General features: G+C 41.9%; 1 protein-coding gene across 2 annotated transcripts; it reads right to left on the reverse strand.

The window, feature by feature from the left end:
• Positions 1-198: 198 nt before the first annotated feature.
• On the reverse strand, positions 199-13,236 carry AP1AR (adaptor related protein complex 1 associated regulatory protein). Of its 2 annotated transcripts, XM_015624014.3 has the most exons (10): positions 13,001-13,236; positions 9,895-9,943; positions 9,030-9,056; positions 8,572-8,597; positions 8,063-8,159; positions 7,244-7,342; positions 5,318-5,379; positions 4,396-4,469; positions 3,523-3,651; positions 199-2,598 (listed from the first exon to the last, which is right to left on the reverse strand). In XM_015624014.3, the coding sequence occupies exons 1-10, from the start codon at positions 13,075-13,077 to the stop codon at positions 2,333-2,335; spliced, it is 906 nt and encodes a 301-aa protein (XP_015479500.1). In that variant the 5' UTR covers positions 13,078-13,236; the 3' UTR covers positions 199-2,332. The 2 variants fall into 2 exon arrangements, with proteins under 2 accessions (XP_015479500.1, XP_015479501.1); XM_015624015.3 differs by lacking the exon at positions 7,244-7,342.
• Positions 13,237-15,229: the final 1,993 nt, after the last annotated feature.

A 15,229-nucleotide genomic window follows, 5' to 3' on the forward strand; every position in this document is an offset into this window, starting at 1 on the left:
TTGAAGTGGGAGGGTACAGCTGCTCATTTCCAACAGGAGAAGGGCTCCATGCTCCAAATTCCTCAGGTCTTCTGTTACTGCAGCTTGTTTAGAGCTTCCCTTCTAAAGCAACAGGTCCCCAAAAGGGACACTGTGGGATTCAGCAGGGCTCTGACGCGGCCACCACAAACCCAGCAACAGATACACCACTGCCAAATGTAAGACTTGCTGAAAATTTTAATGACTTTTAAATTTTGTACAGATATGCATTTTACAGTACCCTTGAATCGTTTCACATGAGCTGCTTATAGAAATCTCTCAGTTTCTGAAATATCCACAAATACGGAGCATCGCTTCAGAGTCACTCAGCATGGCGCACTGAGCTCCGCACGGGTTATGGTGAACCGTGGCTACAGAACATGCCCATCACTGAAAAAGCTGGAGTCAGCCTCCTTTTTCCTAGTTGCTTGTTCATCCTAAGGGCAGGACTATCAGCTAATTGACTTCCTCAAGGCATGGTCAGGACAAGGCCACCTCATGTTCACTGGCCAGGAAAAGCAGTGACCGCTGCAGGGGAGGTGGCAGTTTCAGCAGGTAAAAAACATGTTATTTACATGTTGAGGAAGTATTCCTTCCCATAGGAATATATTACAAAGAAAGGTCCAGGAGAAGTCACACAGCAGTAGCTTTAGGCCAAACCCAAAATATACATTTGATGTGTACAGATCCTTAAAGCTCATTACAAGTATTGCAAATATAAATAATGGCATGAAAATATTTCCAGTGACATAGCTACAACTGAAAGAAAGAGATGGAATGTCACCAACAGGATTTATCTGTTCTCTCAGGTTATTTGTACATATTTCATCCCAGTGTGCAGTATTTTTGTTCCTTATCCTCGCTGTAATGACCCAAATATTCCAAATAGTTTCAGATGATCTCAACCAGCGACACAACTTTCACCAACAAATTCAGTTCTGATGATGACAGTGCAGGGTCATTACTTATCACAACCTGTTCCTTTTACTCCAAAACAAAGTTAAACCCTGTCACCCTTTTTTTCCATGGAAAAACGAGACAGCTACACAAAATAATGGCAGAGCAGAATGGCTTTGCTTTGAAACTTTGGGGAAAGCTTGAGATCTGCAAGTATTCCGCAGGTTCTCTTATTAAAAAGTAAGATTTACATGGAATACTGGAGGAGACCACACAGCACAGGACACCAGCGGTGCAGTCACTGAACACCTCCATGGATTTCATGGATTAACCACCCACTTCAGAGGCACAGGAAAGGCAGAGCACTTCAACACACTGTTAAAAGACGAATTTTTCTTCTTCCTTTTCAAAATGCAGATATAGAAATTCAGTCTTTAGGTTCTTGTTCTTCCCACCCCAGCAGCAGCAGCAGCGTCATCCCTACCCCAGCTGGCTCACTGAGTTTTTTTTCCATAACTGTTCTGGTCCTTGCATTCACTTGATAAGTGGAATTATCACTTTTCCACAACTGAGGAATTTTTAGGACTGTGTAGCAACAGAGGAAAACAAGACTTTGGTCCTCCCAGTTCTCGACTGGTTAAAATTCCCGCTTTATTGACACGTAGAGAATTTGTATTTTACCTTATTTTTGTTTCTCTATCTAGCAAGCACTTACTAAGTCTGGCCTGTTATACAAGACAATATCTTACCTAACCTGATGAGTTTTACAATGTTCATTGAGGTTAACCGTGCTTGGCATAAAGCAATTTAAAAAAATAAAGTGAATGGAAAAAGGACAACACAAGACTAGGAAGACTTTAAGCTAAACAGGGGAAAATCTGCAATTTGCCACGTGTCAAATCCGTTTTGCAGCTCTTACTTTTGCACCCTCTAAGCAGCTGAAGAGCGAGTCAAAAAGCACAGACCAGAAGTAAAAATATTTTAAAATTGTTTCTCTATCTTCAAGTATTAAATAAATTATACGAGACTTATTCTGAGATAAATATTAGGCCAATGATGAATTTCAAAACAAAATCAATAGAAACATCACCCAAAAAAAAAAAAAAAAAAAAAAAGGCGAGTTAAAATATAGATAAGTCAAGCTACAAAGCTTCAATTAGTGCAGATCATTTTATATTAAATCCAGATATCCAGAAATATACACAATAGAATCATCCCAGTTTTCACAAAAGTGGAGAAGGTAGATGATAAAATTGCACTTAGTTCTGAATTCCTTCAGACGGCGAGTCCCTGCCGTTCCTCGCCGAGCCGCGCGCAAGAGGAAGGGAAGCGGGTTACAAAAGAGCAGATTGGCTTTGTACATTCCATTTCCCTTTCCAGCATTTGGTCACAGGCAGGGGCCGTGCAGACACGGTCACTATCTGTCCTGGCGCTCGGAATCTGACAGCCTGACATCCGAGGCCGACAATTCCAGCACGGGGTTGACGAAGCCGGCGTACTCGGAGTTGCCGTTGTCGTCCATCTCGGCGCTGACAAAGTCATTCTCCCACTCCAGCCCGTTGGAATCGTCAGAGGCTGAGGCTGGGTGGCTTCCTGCCTTCCTGCTGTTGAATTTCAGCGCTGCCCGCAGGATGTCCTCCTCCGTCTTGGAGCGTTCCCTCACCGGAATCATCCTGTTCATGCCTGGCATTTAACACACGCGCGTGAGAAACACATCCTTGTGAGTGCTCAGCTAACTTTTATGTTTCTGCTAGAAGAAACAAAGGTGAAATCTGAACAGGTCCTGGGGTTCAATGGTCTAGGAAAGGTCTTGGGTTTGTATGGGAAAGGGATATTTAATTCCACACAAAATAATACAAAATATGGTTCTGGAAACTGCTCAAAGACATCCAGACGTTCTAGAGGTGAAATAAAAAAAAATCACCTAGAGATTGGCTAAAAGAAAAAAAGACAAACCCTTGCTAATTTTTGGTGAGCCTTTCAATAGTGGGGGTGTCAACACTTTGGATAAACTTTCAACTAAGAGCTTTTGCAGGGTTAGTAAAGAAAAGAGAAAGTACTGGTAACAATGAGGAAATACAGGAAGCACCTGTAACAGCAGCAATAAGGACAGCTGGGATACCCCTTGGAATGCAGACCTAAGTTCCCAGTGAATGTTGCAGTACAAGTAATAAGGGTTTTTCCCAAAATATTTAAGTCAGACTCCTGACTTAAATATGTTCTACCACATTTTAAAAGGAAGAACAAAACAAGCTCTTCCTTCTGCTCCTAGCTCACGAGAGGGCAGTATTTCTTTGCCATCACTTTTGTCAGGAGTTTACAGGTCAGTTCCACAAAAGGCAGGGAAACTAATTCATTTATTTACTGGAGTATGCAAATAAATGAATTCATTTATTAGTGCTATCTCCACACTTATCAAAATAAGGAATTTTCTCTGCAGAAATAATTTTACAGTTTAAGCATTACAAGCTTGTCAGAAATTGCATCAGAAACAAGTTTTAAATCACCTTCCCTTTTGAAAACAACAAATTTACAATGAACATAGCTCAAACTGTCAACATCTTGAACTTTTGAGTTCAGGATGGAGCTGAAATGCAGGATAAATACCTTCTTCATCTTCCCACTCTAAATCCAGGGAGGTGCTGTCATCGTTGCCACTCACTGATTTGGTTTTGGTCATCAAGTCACAGCTGCTCTCCGTGTTGGGTGTCAGCACCGTGGCATCAGATGAAAGTCCTATTTAAAAAAAAAAAACAAAACAACCCATAATGTACTTTTAATTAGTAAATGTACTTGAATTTCAAGTTCAACATGCAAAAGTAAAATTTTGAATTAAGCTCTCATCGTGCTTTGTGGTCCTTTAAACCTCAGGAATGCTGGAAAAGGCAATTAATTCAAAGAGTAATCAGTAGCTTATTAGTAGTCAATATCACTGAGATATTGCCTAATTAGAACTAGAAAGGAATTTAATAAGCTTTAAGCTGAATTTGTATGAAGACTTATTAAAAAAAAACCAACCCAAATCAACCCTCTCCTCCCCAGAAAACTGAACTACTCACAATATTTCCTGAAACACAGCCATCAGTCCTTCACCTTAGTGGTTATCATGTACTGTCACCAAAACTCACAGATAAAAGCTTACCAAATAGTTTTCCTCAAAACTTAGTGGAATTTTTAAGTACAGGCAGCCAGACTCCCTCCTGGAACTTCATTAGGGGAAAATTAGGCATTAATGTGATTCTAATTACTTTGCCAAGGGGTGATTAAAAAAAGCTGCAAACACACATCTGCATCTCCTGCACAGGGTCTGGTTTCACAAGAAATGTCCACCACTATCTTTTATCTATCTGCTGAAAAAAATGACCAGATCTTTTAATCCCACACATAAAACTATAAACAATCTGTGTTTATCTAGAAAAACTCTGTGCCCCTCAGACTCCCTTAACACTTAAAGATGTGCTTGAGGAAAAGCAGACTTACTACTGCTTCGGAAAGCTTCATACTGGAATTTTGTATTCCTTAGGAAAGGATCGAGATCTTCCTCTGCCACAGAGCTGCAAGAACAATGTGCAGATTTTTAGCTTTAAAAACCTCCAAGGGTGCCACCAAAAATGTGTTAATCCACATTCCCCCAGCCCTGTGCTACAATGCACATACATAAATTCTTTATAAAACCATCTGCAAAATACCTTTCTGTTCCTATTCATCATATCCTCTCCCATGCTGTGCTTCTGCTCAATTTTTATTAGCATTTCCAGTTAAAAAGTAATTAATAAACTCAATCTTTATCACTTTAGACAAAATCTTAATTTTCAATTATTTTTTTTAAAGAAATTAATTCAAATGCTGCTCCTGCAGTCCTAAAATCTGGCCAGTTCCTACTCAGTCTTCACAGCTCCTATTCTAATGGTGCTTCCATAGGAAAATTCCTCCTGTCCCCCATGTCTTCCATGCATGAGCTTTTTTCCCTCCACTTTTTTTTTTTAAAGTTTGTTTTTCCCAGCACCACCACCACTGAACACAGAAGGCAGGAATGAAGAGACTTAAACTATAAATAAATACGTAAAGTATTTAATAAATAAACATAATTAAGAATCTTAATAAAGAAACAGGCAGACTATTAACCATTTAAGGAGCATATTTCTACTGGGCTTTTCAAACAGGGTCCTGAATAATAAAAATACTTTTATGTCAGCTGAAATTTTACATTTAAACCCCCTTTTAAAAGAAAACCACTGGATTTGGTGTGGGTGTAAATACCTGTTAGTGGCTGGGAGCAGCAGTCTAAGAACTCCAGCGACAACCAGAATGAATCCAAAATACCCCCTAACTTTCCAGATGAGGAACAGGAGTACAAACAGCCAAGACTCTCAGTTACCATGGATGAAATCTGGTCTCTTACCTCTGGAACTCTCCATTATTAACAGCGTGTGCTCTCTGCGTTATCCTGTGCTGCCTACGTTGCTAACGAGAAAAGCGAATCGTTGAAAAAGCTGAATACTCAGAACAGAGCTCTCAACACTTAATCCTATTTTATGCAACACCCCCCCAAAAAAAAAACAAACCACCCATCACTTTTTGGAAACGTGGACACCACCTCAGTCATGACTGCACCTGTCTTGTCTCCTGCCTTCTTAAAGAATTCTCAGTGCACAACTAACTCGCGGGTGATGTTTGATTTCTTTTGCTCCGTGCCCAGGAACAGCCACCCTGCCATTTAAAAGATAAATATTTCCTACAAATCCTTTTATCCCTGTGCAGAGCAGTCCTGCCATCTCCTCTGGCTGTCTCCATCAGCACTAAGTGCTTCATCTATATTAATAACAACTTTGCTGCCTTGCAGGGCCAAAAGTATTAATAACTCTGCTAATGTCAACTTCATCTGAGAATTGCTCTTTGCTTTGGGTGTGGGGAGGTAACTGGGCTGGATCTAGTGTTTTTCAGTCCCAGGATGATAGTGGGTTTGTTTTCTGGCACACTTTGCATCTTGGGTATTTAAACAATAATAATTGCAGGTTGAAATGAGTAAATGGGGAGTGCAGAGAAAAAAGCAGAAGTAGAAATACCACGTCGTGGTGGTTAGAGGTGAAAAGACTTAAGAAGGCAGAGAGGAACAGACAGAAATTTGGCACAACACAGTCAACAAATCTGTCAAAATCAATTACTGACACATGCAACGATTTTCTTTTAGGATTGCTATACCCACATAACACCCAATTTAGATTAGCTCTCCATTTTGCCAGGTCACATCCCAATATCCAGCACTGCCAGTTCCAGGACACACACGTATAAAAATTCCCCGCTGCTACAGACCCTGACATTTAGTAGGGCACCATCAGCAAGCCAAATGAGCTCTGAAAGAGGCCACACTTCCAAGGAAAAAGCCATTTTCCCATTTGTGCCCGCAAACAGCAGAAAGATGAGTGATGCATTCAAAAATAGCTTCCAGTTTATCTAGAAGGGCTAAGTGCTTGATGCATATCTGGACAAAAAATGCTTCCTTAAAGTCCTTATAATCTTTATGGGTTTTGAGGAGGGTGTTTGAGCAGGAGATAAGTGGTACTAATTTTACACGAAGAGGAAATTAAACTCTCTATAATCCATTCTATCTTAGGCCCTGACTAAAAGAAGTGCTTATTAAAGATACTGAAAGACAAGAAATACAGCATTTCTTGCACAGAACTTCTACAAAAACCAGTTAACGCCATTAAAAAAAAAAAAATAATAAAAAAAAAATCTACTTTTGCTGGCTTTCTATAGATCAGAAGTGGTAAGGAAAAAAAGCAGGCAAAAAGGTCAGAAAGAATTAACCCTCCCACACCAAATGGCAAGGGGAGAGAAAGAAATGTGAAATGAGAGCTGTGCTTAGTGACATGAAAATGAGATGGAAAAACTCCAAAGCGGGGTCAACACAAAACACGAAGAGAAGGAACAAACACAAATACATCAAGTTCATTTTACGAGTCTAAATGACGTCACAACCTGTGCTTAATTTCAGGGTTGTGGTTTTTTTTTTTTTACCCAAAAACCATCACAGATCATTTCACATTCAAGATCAGCAACTTCTACATGTTATATAAGAAGAGTGTTCAGCTAATTATGGATTAAAATTATAGCTCGTTCAAAATCTGCACTCGGCGACAGAAGCTGTTTGAAACAATTATGGTGATTTTCAGCTGTTCCAACCAGCTGCACTTTCAAATCTTGTACTTCTTTCTCCACAAGCCCAAGCCCAGGGTCTCCTGAGATGGGAAGGATATCAGGGAAGTCTGCAGACATGGGAACAGGACAGAGGCTCTCATATATATTGGGGTCTTTTTCCCCTCACCTCCAAGAGCTTTTTCTGCTTTGCTGCCCTGGCTGCTTCACGCTGTGCAGCATATAAAGCCTCCTCTTCTAGTCTTAACTTCTCCTCTTGTAAGGCTAACTGTATATGAACAAAACAGTAATGGTTAACAAAAGCAGAACCTATCTATCTTCCTATTAATAAAGCCGTAAGTGCAAGGAAACAAAAGAAAAGCAGCTAGAAAATCAAAATAAAACAAAATTGACTACAGCTAAAGCATTAACTGAATTTAACAGCTTCCCTCCCCGCAACCAAACAGCCCGAGAAATTTAGGTAACTACTGAACAAACACTTATTTTTAGCAAATTGCTCTAATGCTCTTTCTGTTTTATTATGAACTGCACAGTGAAAGGTTTAAAGGTTTTTCAGTTCCATAGTTCACTGGCACTTTGGATGAAAGTTCATTCCATTTCACACGTGTTGTGTTCCACATCCTATTCCATCAGCTGCTGCAACACTAAAACAGAATAACAAATCGTGTGGGGTTGTTTTTTTTTTCCGTAAGAAAGTTGTGGAGAAAATTCAGTGCAAGAAAAATTGAGTAGAGAATATTCCCCATTTGGTCTTGGACTAAAAAAAGGGTCAAATTTGAGAGGTCCTGGTCAGAGACCCATCCTATTCATTCAATTTTTCAGCTAGGAGGCTATTAAAAAGAAGGAATTTGTGCATCCTGTAGACTAAAAAACATTAACTGATGAACAAAACACAACTGTTCCATGTGAGTGGAATCTCCTGGTGTCCATGGCTGATCCCAAAATTTCTGGAAGAAAAGCTATTTATACTGTCACTGCAACCACTTACCTCTGACTGAAGCTTCAGATCAACAACCCTCTGCTTCTCAGCAATGGAGTCGTAGTGTCTGTCCTTCAGGTCTGCAATTTCTTCCTCAGTCAGAGGCCTGGAAGCACGGGAGAAAGACAAAAAAAAAAAAGCTCCATCTATTATTCATGCATGACAGCTCTCATCTGCACTTGAACATATCAGTGTGGTCTTTCCTGATTGCTCCCCTAATGCAGATCCAACAGGCTGTGCTTGTGGCTTGTTCCTCCTGAAAGTTCCAGTTTATTCAGGACAATGCTGTCTCTCCTCACTCTCACAATGTGGATTATTTATATCTTTGTGGAAAGCTTACTTTGAAAACCATCTCTGCTAACAGAACTACTGGAACCATTACCGTCATTAAGGTCCAGATCTCATTATTTATTTTTCCTGAGTTGTTTTTGTCCCTTGTTTTTCCCTTACTCCATTTGGTTCAATATTCACAGTGGAACAGCAGAGGGAAGGAGAGGTCCTCGGTCTCAAAGTCTTACCTGTGGCTGCTTCCTGGGCTTTCCCCCTGTTAAAATAAATAAAAAGGAAACGTCAGATTTTTCTAAAGAGAGAGCACTTCCAAAACTTCCCTTAGCAAAGCAAGCCAGGTCCAATTCTGTTCTCAGACTGAGGGCACTTGCTGAGTTCTTATGCAAGAGTTATACCGGGAGCAAATTCTCCTTTAAGTCCTCCCAAACACACTTTTCCTCCACACCTTTCCTTTCTTCCCTTCCTTAAGGGGTTATTTCCCATACTCCCCAAAATCAACCTCTGAGATCTTTATCCAAAGTCTTAAATTTGTATTCCTAGTGCAAGGAAAACTGAAAGTAAAAAAAGAAAACAAAAAACCTTGTGATTTAAGTCTACAACTCAGCTTCAAGGAGAAGGAAGATGGAGATGTTGGAAGCATTTTTAAGGATTGCAGGAGCAGGTTTCACATGATGCCCCAGGTACTCACCTCATCGCTTTCCACCAGGTTCTCAAACTGCAGGAAAGGAGAAATAAATAATTTTTACAATGCAATATAATGAACCACTAAAGACAGACAGCAAGCATGACTGCCTATTTTATGTGTCTTATAAAAATCTATGCCAATTCTAACAATGGGACTGTAACAATATTTATGAAAGCCCCTACTTTCAGAGGAATTTCATTTTTAGGGTTGGACCTTTCTTCTTACCAATGTTTCTTGTCTTAAAACATTACATTCTCCTAAAAGGAGAAGAGTCCAAATTAAAAAAAAACAAGCATTCTAAACTGCACAAACTCATCCAGCAGAAGTTCAACTGCCACATTGGAAAGAAAAGAGAAAAAAAAAAAAAAAGAGAAAAAAAGAGACTCCTTATTGACCTAATAATTTGGGAGGAGAACAATACCTCCTTTTCCCTGCCCTATGTCTGTGGCAGGAACACCCTCTCACCACGGGAAGTTCTGCACCAAAACAGATTTCCCCCTCTGTACACATCCTGACCCCTTTCTCGACAGCCCAAGCATTGACAACAATAATTAATGTTCTCCTCATTAACGGGGGCAATCTGGCTGCTCTAGGACTTGCAGAGCACAGGAACACTCAGGGAAAGTAAACCAGGTTATTCCTGGTTAACCTTACACTACCCTTGGCAAAAAGGGAGGCTGGGAAAGGATCTCTCTGGAGAACAAAGTAGACCACAAATGCAACAAACTGTCAGGCAACCCCAGCATCAATTTGGGCTGGAATATCCCAGAATATTTCAGTGTTCATAAACTGTAAAAAGTGTTAAAGGCATTGCTAGGATTCAGCTTTTCCTACTTTTTCTTAAATGGCTAAAAATGTAAGCACTCACCTCTATGGTGAAGTGTTCTCCTGTTGAACATGTTCTAAAATACTTGGATCTGGAAAAACAAGCTTACAGTTAGACTACAGAAGACTCTTCAATACACAGCAGAAGGTTAATGAGGATTTCAAATAGATTTAAAAACGTGTTAAATGTAAAATAACAACAAAATCTTCATGTATTTAACACATCAACTGGAGCTCTGCATCGCTACTACAGCAGAGAGAGGCAGAAGCATGTAAACATCTTCTGTAGAATTGGGGGAAAAAACTAAAACCCTTGTGTGATGAAATCATCTGTCAGGATGCTGGACTTGACATTTACAGACTATTAGCATGTTCTGCAATCCCTTTAATACATTTTTCCTGGAAAAAAACCCATTGTTCCAGGCAATTTCTGAAAATGCTGTTGCTCACCATGGCACTTAACTCTTTCTTGGCAGCTTCTACCTCATCAGTGTTAAACAATGTATTTTATATATTAACAGCTTGGCACATCCAGAAGGGTGAGCCTCAGAGAAAAACATCCACAAAGAGGTCAAGGCAATACTTTTAAACTACAAAAAAAAATATATAAAATTTTTATGCTCTAATTTTATACAGGGAATTGGTTTCTTACTTGATTCCTTATTCAGAATTCTTCCTATTTTATTTTAATTCTTTTACAGAGGACAGTTAGCCCTGTCCTCTACAAAACCCAACACGGTATTAAGTTACCTGGATACATTTTTACCAAGCCAAGGAGGTTTGGCCACCGTCCAGAAGAACATTCTAACGTAAACACTCTTCAGTACAACATTCATTTCATCGAACTGTTTCCAAAACCAGGGTTTCCAGTTGCAAGTGCTGACTGGTACAAGGAATAAACCCAAGGCCTCAGGGATTTTTCTATACTTGCAGAAAAGATCATTCAGCTCTCGCAACCAACACCTACTCTGACAACAATAAAAGCAGCACAACCAGCCAAAGCCTGAATTATTTTAACCGTATCGTATTTCATCTCCATCTAATTTTTCTCTGGAAGCCGGTTTAGGGAACATCTCCCCTGGCAACTTGTTGCACAACCTTTCCTGCCACCAAAGAACCTTTCCCAGAGAATTCACTGCTGTGAAACCAGGGAGGAAAGGCCACCTGAAACACATGACAAGGGTAATTGGGACACGCGGTACGAACACTTGGAGCAATTTCACTGCTACCCTTCTCTGTAATTTGGTGTGTAGGAGCCAATACCATGAAGAATCTCATTTAATAACTGTCAGAGGAAATTGTTCTAGGCTGTTAACAAATGTGTAATTCCAGTTTGCAGGCTTTAGGTAAATTACTTCCAACTTCCCAGACACTTGAGCAGCTTAGTTGCAAGAACTGAAAAGTGAACTAAACGCAGTGCGAGCTCCCTAAGCGTAATCACACACAGCCCAAAAGCAATGCCAGCTCTCTAGGAAGAGACTAGAGAGTCCCAGAAAACCTAATCCTGTGCCAGAGCTTGAGCCCATAAATCCCAGAACTACGGAAGCTTGAGGTCATTAGGGACACAAACAGAAGACCCATCAGCTTCACCCCTATAAGAAACTTCAAATGAACTATCAGCAACCTCTGAAAATGTTTACACCTCTTACAGCTCTCCTTTAAGCTCTACTTTTCCATTATTTTCTAAGACTTGAGGATCTTTTGGTTGGATAGCTCCTGGAGAAAACAATTCAGCTGATAGGTCAGAGGACCTATAGTGACAGATTAATCTTCCAAGATCTGAAGCTATTAAGGAGACTAACTTTTCACACATATATATACACACTCCATCCATATATATATATATTTATACTTATATATAAAGCACAGTTCCAGGCAAAGGCAGCTTAAAGTCATGCAGGATATTAAAACACTTACTAAAAACTCTATACTACTTTTATACTATTGTTTAATTAGGAGTTTATTTCTTACAGGCAAATCTTGGAACATTAAATATAATGAAGCTGGGGGGAGGATCTGCGTGATTAAAATAATGATTAAGTTGATAAGCACCATTTTTTACATGATGGTGATCCAGAAATAGCCAAATGTGGACAATGTGGTATCGATCTAACCTAAAAACTTTATAACACGACACATTTTAGTTTTGGTTTTAAGGCAATTCCCAGTGGAAGTGGGAGGAGAAGAACCTCAACACTCGGATACCGCTCCATAAACTACCGCCGCACCCGGAAAACAAATCTGATCTGAAACAACAGGCCAGCAGCTCTCTGTAAAAAAGAACCTTTCGAGTACTTCCTGGTGTTCTCAAAGCACAACACACTGACACTTCAGCGCCAGCTGTCAAGGCACTGGAGGTGTTCTCATCTGCTCAAAATACAGGCAGGTATCCTCTACACGCACTGCCCTGCTTTTTCACCCGGGTCTTGTCTGGAAGGCCCTTCAGAAGGTGAGACTCGCCTGCCAGAGCTGATGGGAAGTACGAGGCCACGAGGTTGCATCATGTAAAACGCTCAGCGCATCTGCTGAGAACCATTTCCACCCTTATGCATCAAAACTGAGTGATACGTGGGTAAGCAGTGCTGGTCAGGATATGGAAAAGCCCCGAGCATTTCCTGCTCGCACAGTGCTTTCCCATGAACCGGTTGTGGCACAACGAAACAGGTTGTTACACGTTTCCAAGAGATAAGAATTCCTCTGAAGCCTTCTGCAACAGATATGAGTTCATCCGAACCATTCTGCTCCTGATTTATCCCAACAGCCTCTCAGCCTCTGACTCACAGAGAAGACGAGATCACATTGCAGAAAACCGGGTGTTTTTCCATCTTTTTTTTGCACAAGCACGGCCGCCCGCACAGGTTTTGCCAACTGACCCGAAAAACCCCTCTAAGCATCTCCTGCCGGAAAAACACCAGCGCTGGCAGGGGTAAGGAGCCGCTGACCCTGGAAGTGCATTAACCCCGAGCGCACAAACCTCAGGGAGCCCGGCGCCTCCGTCCCCCCGGGATGCTGCGGCTCCCGAAGGGAACGGGCCAGGGGGTGCCCGCATCCCCCTCCCCACCCCGTCACCCCCTCCTGCCCCACGGGGAAGGCGGAGCCGGCACCTCCCCGCCGCGGGGAGGGGAAAGGGGCAGCCGGATCCTGCTCACCCTCCGCCGCGCTGGATCCGGCCGGGATCCCTCCGGAAGAACAGCCCGCAGCACCACTGCGCCCAGCAGTTCCCCATCGCATCCTGCTGGGAAACAGCTCCTCCTCCCTCCCTCCCGGCGGGACTCAGGCCGCCCCGGCCGTCGGGAGGGGCGGCCGCGGACCCCCGGGAACAAAGGGCCGGCACAGCCTCATGGCTGCGCAGGGGCGGGCGATGCTCGTCCCGAACGCCGGCACCGCCCCTGGCACCGGCATCATCGGCGACATCGGCCCGCCCCTCGCCGGGACCGTCCCAGCCGGGCGGGATCCCGCCCCACCCCTGCCTCCCCCCGGGGCCCTGCCAGCTGGGGTGGCCCCACGTGTAAAAGGGGGAAAATATGCCAGGGTTCCCGCTGGCAGGATGAAAAAGCATTACTACTACTACTACTATTATTATTATTATTATTATTAATAATAATAATAATAATAACAATAATAATAGTAACAACAATAACAATAACCAATAATAGCGTTTTGAAGGAGAGGCTCAAGGCCCCTGTTATTATGAGGGAGAAAAAGCGGTGTCTCCGCAGTTGTCGAGCCCGGGCTGGGTCAGTGCCATCGAGATAGCAACAGAGCTAGAAATAGCTGGAGCACGGGCACAGCGTGGTTTTGAGAGAGGTTCCTCGCATTCCTTGGTCTCTCTGGCTTCTTAAATCGCGGCACCGCACTGACATGTGGAAACACGGAGTCAGGGAATGGTTTGGGTTTGAAGGGACATCAAAGCCCCTCTCATTCCAGCTCCCTGCCATGGGCAGGGACACCTCCCATCATCCCAGGTTGGATGATGCCATCTCATGCCCCGTCCAGCCTGGTCTTGGATACTCCCAGGGATATGGGGCCACCACAGCTTCTCTGGGCAACCTGTGCCAGGGGTTCTCCACCCTCAAAGGGAGGATTTTTTTCCTTTGATCCTTGATCTCAAATCAAATATGCAATCCACCATCTATCTGTTTGAATCCATTCCTCTTTGTCCATGCTAAGTTAGTGGTGTCACTACAAATATGTTGTTAAAAATGCATATCATATTGTTGGCTTTTTGCAAGTCTTATAATGAATATTATATGTATAAGATTAGAAAATTTAGCTGTAATAATATAGTCTTTTTTTCTGTTATTGATGAAACTTGGAAATAGTGGTATAATACATACATGTTAAGCTATGACATAGCATTAAATAGCATTAAAACAAAACCTACTTTTGTTTGTATAACCCAAAGACTGAAAAAGATATCTGGAGACCCTTTTTTTTTCCTTTTGTAAACTATCTTATCCAGATGAAAACAGCAGTGACCAGAACTCTGGGGGGAGGAATTTATTGCATTTCTAGTATAAGGGAATGTAAATCTCAATGGCGCCAAGAGGATTGATCTATTGGGAAGGGGGCAAGAGAAAACTAAACAGAGGAACACCAAAAATCCTAAGAAGAATGTATGAATATGTATGAGAATTTATGGATATGTAGTAGGGTTCTGTTTTTCAGGGACAGTTCTTTGTTAGTAAGGTGTGCTCTCTTGGCTGAATGCAGACACACCCAGCCGTATCTGTATTCTTTATTTTTTCCTCCTAATTGTCTTTTTTATTAAACTTTTAAATACTATCAAATTTACGTGAACCTCGTTTTTCACATGTGGTTTGCTCCTTTCTCTCAACAGATCCAGAAGCATCTCAGCAGTGGGAGGGTTAAGTGGATTCCAAGTCAGCTCTCCATCAGCAGCACAGGACAGATGCCAGGACCCAGAGGAGCTGCTTGCTACAACAGTAGAAGGTAGGAGGAATATAATAAATCACTGCCAGCCACACTCCCATGTTTTTCTTTCCCTGGAAATGTGAGGTCGGCCTGGAAAGGTGCATTACTGAGATTGCACGTAGGGAGAGAGAATGAGGGTGAAGGAGACACAAAAGCAACCAGGAATTAATTACAGATGGCGATGCATATCAGGAGCAATACAACGAAGGTTCCAGAAAATATTATTGGGATAGATGATCCCTCATGACACTGTTTTCCAGGAAACTGACATTTTGGGAAGGTGTGTATATACACTGCTTCTTTCCCGAAGAGGAATGTTGCAGTTTTCCAGCCTGCCAGGTGTTCATAAATTTCCTCAGAGAAACTGAACAGCTTTTTTTTTCCCCCCACAGTACCCTCAGCTACGAAACAGAGGCCGCCAAACTGAAGCGGGAATATTTGGA

Source organism: Parus major, chromosome 4 (assembly GCF_001522545.3).
Source record: "Parus major isolate Abel chromosome 4, Parus_major1.1, whole genome shotgun sequence".
NCBI lineage: Eukaryota > Metazoa > Chordata > Aves > Passeriformes > Paridae > Parus > Parus major.